Here is a 2150-nt window from a genome sequence, read left to right as displayed (position 1 = left end):
CATTTCGTGTTGAAGATTGTTGAGAGAGTTCTGAAACAGTCACTGAAGTCTTTGTTACAAATAACTGGCTTAAAAACAAGAAACTATTTTAAGAATGCTTTAAACACACAATTATAAAACCTTCAGGATAGATGAAATTTAACAGAGCACAAGTGTGAGCATGACAACTAGCACAACTATAACTAAACATTGTTCATGCAAGTTTTCTGAAGCACCGATTGCAGTCTTTGTTTGCAACCAGAGAAGCTGGCCTACAAACAAGAGCAAATATTTTAAAGAATGCTTTGAGTGAATGATTTGTGCACTCTAGGGATGGATGAACTTCAAGAAAGGCCTGTTTTGAGCACTTACAAAAATTATGAAGAGGTTGACGTCTTTTCATGCAGTTCTTCTCATAGGATATCAAAAAGAAATATTATTCAGAGTAAAAATATTTTAAGAATAAAGTTGCATAGAACCAATTTGTACATCTGCCAATTTGTGCATATCCACCATCCACATAGCTTTGCCATTTGAAATAATGCAACAGAAAACTGGGCACCATGTTTCCCTTAAATAATACAATTACAGAGGCTATAACTAAAGATGCAGTATTACTAGTGCTGTGGAACTAGTTCATGCTGAAATTCCATTATTAACAAGAAGAAAATGGTTATCCAGAAACTCTTTACATTTGAAGATTTTTGAATTTAGGCAAAAACAAGTATGTTCTAATTAAGTGCTCTGCTTATTTTGTTGTGATTCATGCCTAGAAATCTTTCTTACAAGCAGTGGTCTTGTCAACAGGATTCTCAGTAGGAGGTTGCTCCGGTTGCACTTGCAATATTGAAGGGGATGGCTTCGGTGGCACCTGACTTAAAATGGTCCAGTCAAATATGTAATCATGTTGATAGTTCAAGGTCTTGAAAAGAACATGAAATAGCTGCCTCAGATACCCGTAATCTGGGACTTCATCAAAACGCAGCCCACGGCAATAGTTTAAATACATGGCAAATTCTGCAGGGAAGCCTTTACATAAAACATCAATGGAAGTGGCTAACTTCTTTTCACGAATCTTCTCATACTTTTGTTTCCTTGTGGCACCTGTTAATCCTTGCCATGGCAGGCCACTTCTATTAAAGTACATCAAAACATATCCTAAGGCCTCCATATCATCTCGGCGACTTTGCTCAATACCAAGGTGAGCATTAATGCTAGCATATCGGGCGGTGCCAGTTAGATGTTTATCGTCTCTGTATGGTATATGTTCCTTTGTTTTATTTTCTCTGTACTTCTTTGCCAAGCCAAAATCTACCAGAAATACCTGGTTTAATTTTGCATAAGGCTGGTTCTGATAATTTAACATGATCCTTTTCCTTTGTCCTTCAAAAGTGCCTAAACATTTGAAACACTGGCAGCTAGCACCCATCAGGAAGTTTTCTGGTTTAATATCTCTGTGTATAAAATTTCGGCTATGCAGATATTCAAGCCTACATATCATCTGGTCAGCTAACATGAGTATGGTTTTCATTGAGAACTTTCTTGAGCAGAGATTGAAGAGATCTTCCAGGCTGGGTCCGAGAAGATCTATGACCAGTATATTATACTGTTTATCCTGGCCAAACCACCACATACGGGGAATACCAACACCCCCCTGGAGAAGCCTATAGAGTTTGCTTTCGTATAATAACTGGGGGTGCTTGGTTGTCTGGGATTCTAATTTTACTGCCACTTCTTCACCACTGGTTATGTTAATGGCATGGTAAACATCTCCAAAGGAACCAGAACCAATCTTTCGTAACAATTTATATTTCCCTCCTATAACACAGTCCTCCCTGATGGCGGGGCTGGCTGCCATTGCCATTGCGGCGCAACAAAGATGGCGGCCGGGACCAACCTAATACTAGGAAATGGGTGGGAAAAGAAGCCCTCTGGGGCTGCTTGACGGAGTAAACTCTGGAAGGCAGGAGGAAGCTTAAATGTTCAGCCTTCCAAAGAATTTCAACAACCACAATTGGTTACTGGTGGGTTGGTAGTCAGACCGCGGTTTTTTGCTCCCCTCACTGGATTGCAGTTTATGAGAGTTCTTCTCGCGGTCACGAGAGTCTGTCACTTGATTGTGGGTAGCAGTCGCTGCCTAACTTCTGTGACAAATTTCAAGAACAGAAAAG

General features: G+C 39.9%; 1 protein-coding gene across 1 annotated transcript; it reads right to left on the bottom strand.

Moving 5' to 3' along the window:
- Window positions 1-748: 748 nt before the first annotated feature.
- LOC101543586 (casein kinase I-like) lies at window positions 749-1837 on the bottom strand. Its single transcript, XM_055121062.1, has one exon. It carries the CDS (start codon window positions 1835-1837, stop codon window positions 749-751), a length of 1089 nt encoding a protein of 362 aa, XP_054977037.1.
- Window positions 1838-2150: the final 313 nt, after the last annotated feature.

Source organism: Sorex araneus, chromosome X (assembly GCF_027595985.1).
Source record: "Sorex araneus isolate mSorAra2 chromosome X, mSorAra2.pri, whole genome shotgun sequence".
In the NCBI taxonomy this organism is placed as follows: Eukaryota; Metazoa; Chordata; class Mammalia; order Eulipotyphla; family Soricidae; genus Sorex; species Sorex araneus.
This window is presented reverse-complemented; position numbering and strand designations above follow the sequence as displayed.

Coding starts and splice junctions, on each gene's coding strand:
- LOC101543586 (XM_055121062.1), bottom strand. CDS start 1,837: ATGGCAGCCAGCCCCGCCATCAGGGAGGACTGTGTTATAGGAGGGAAA.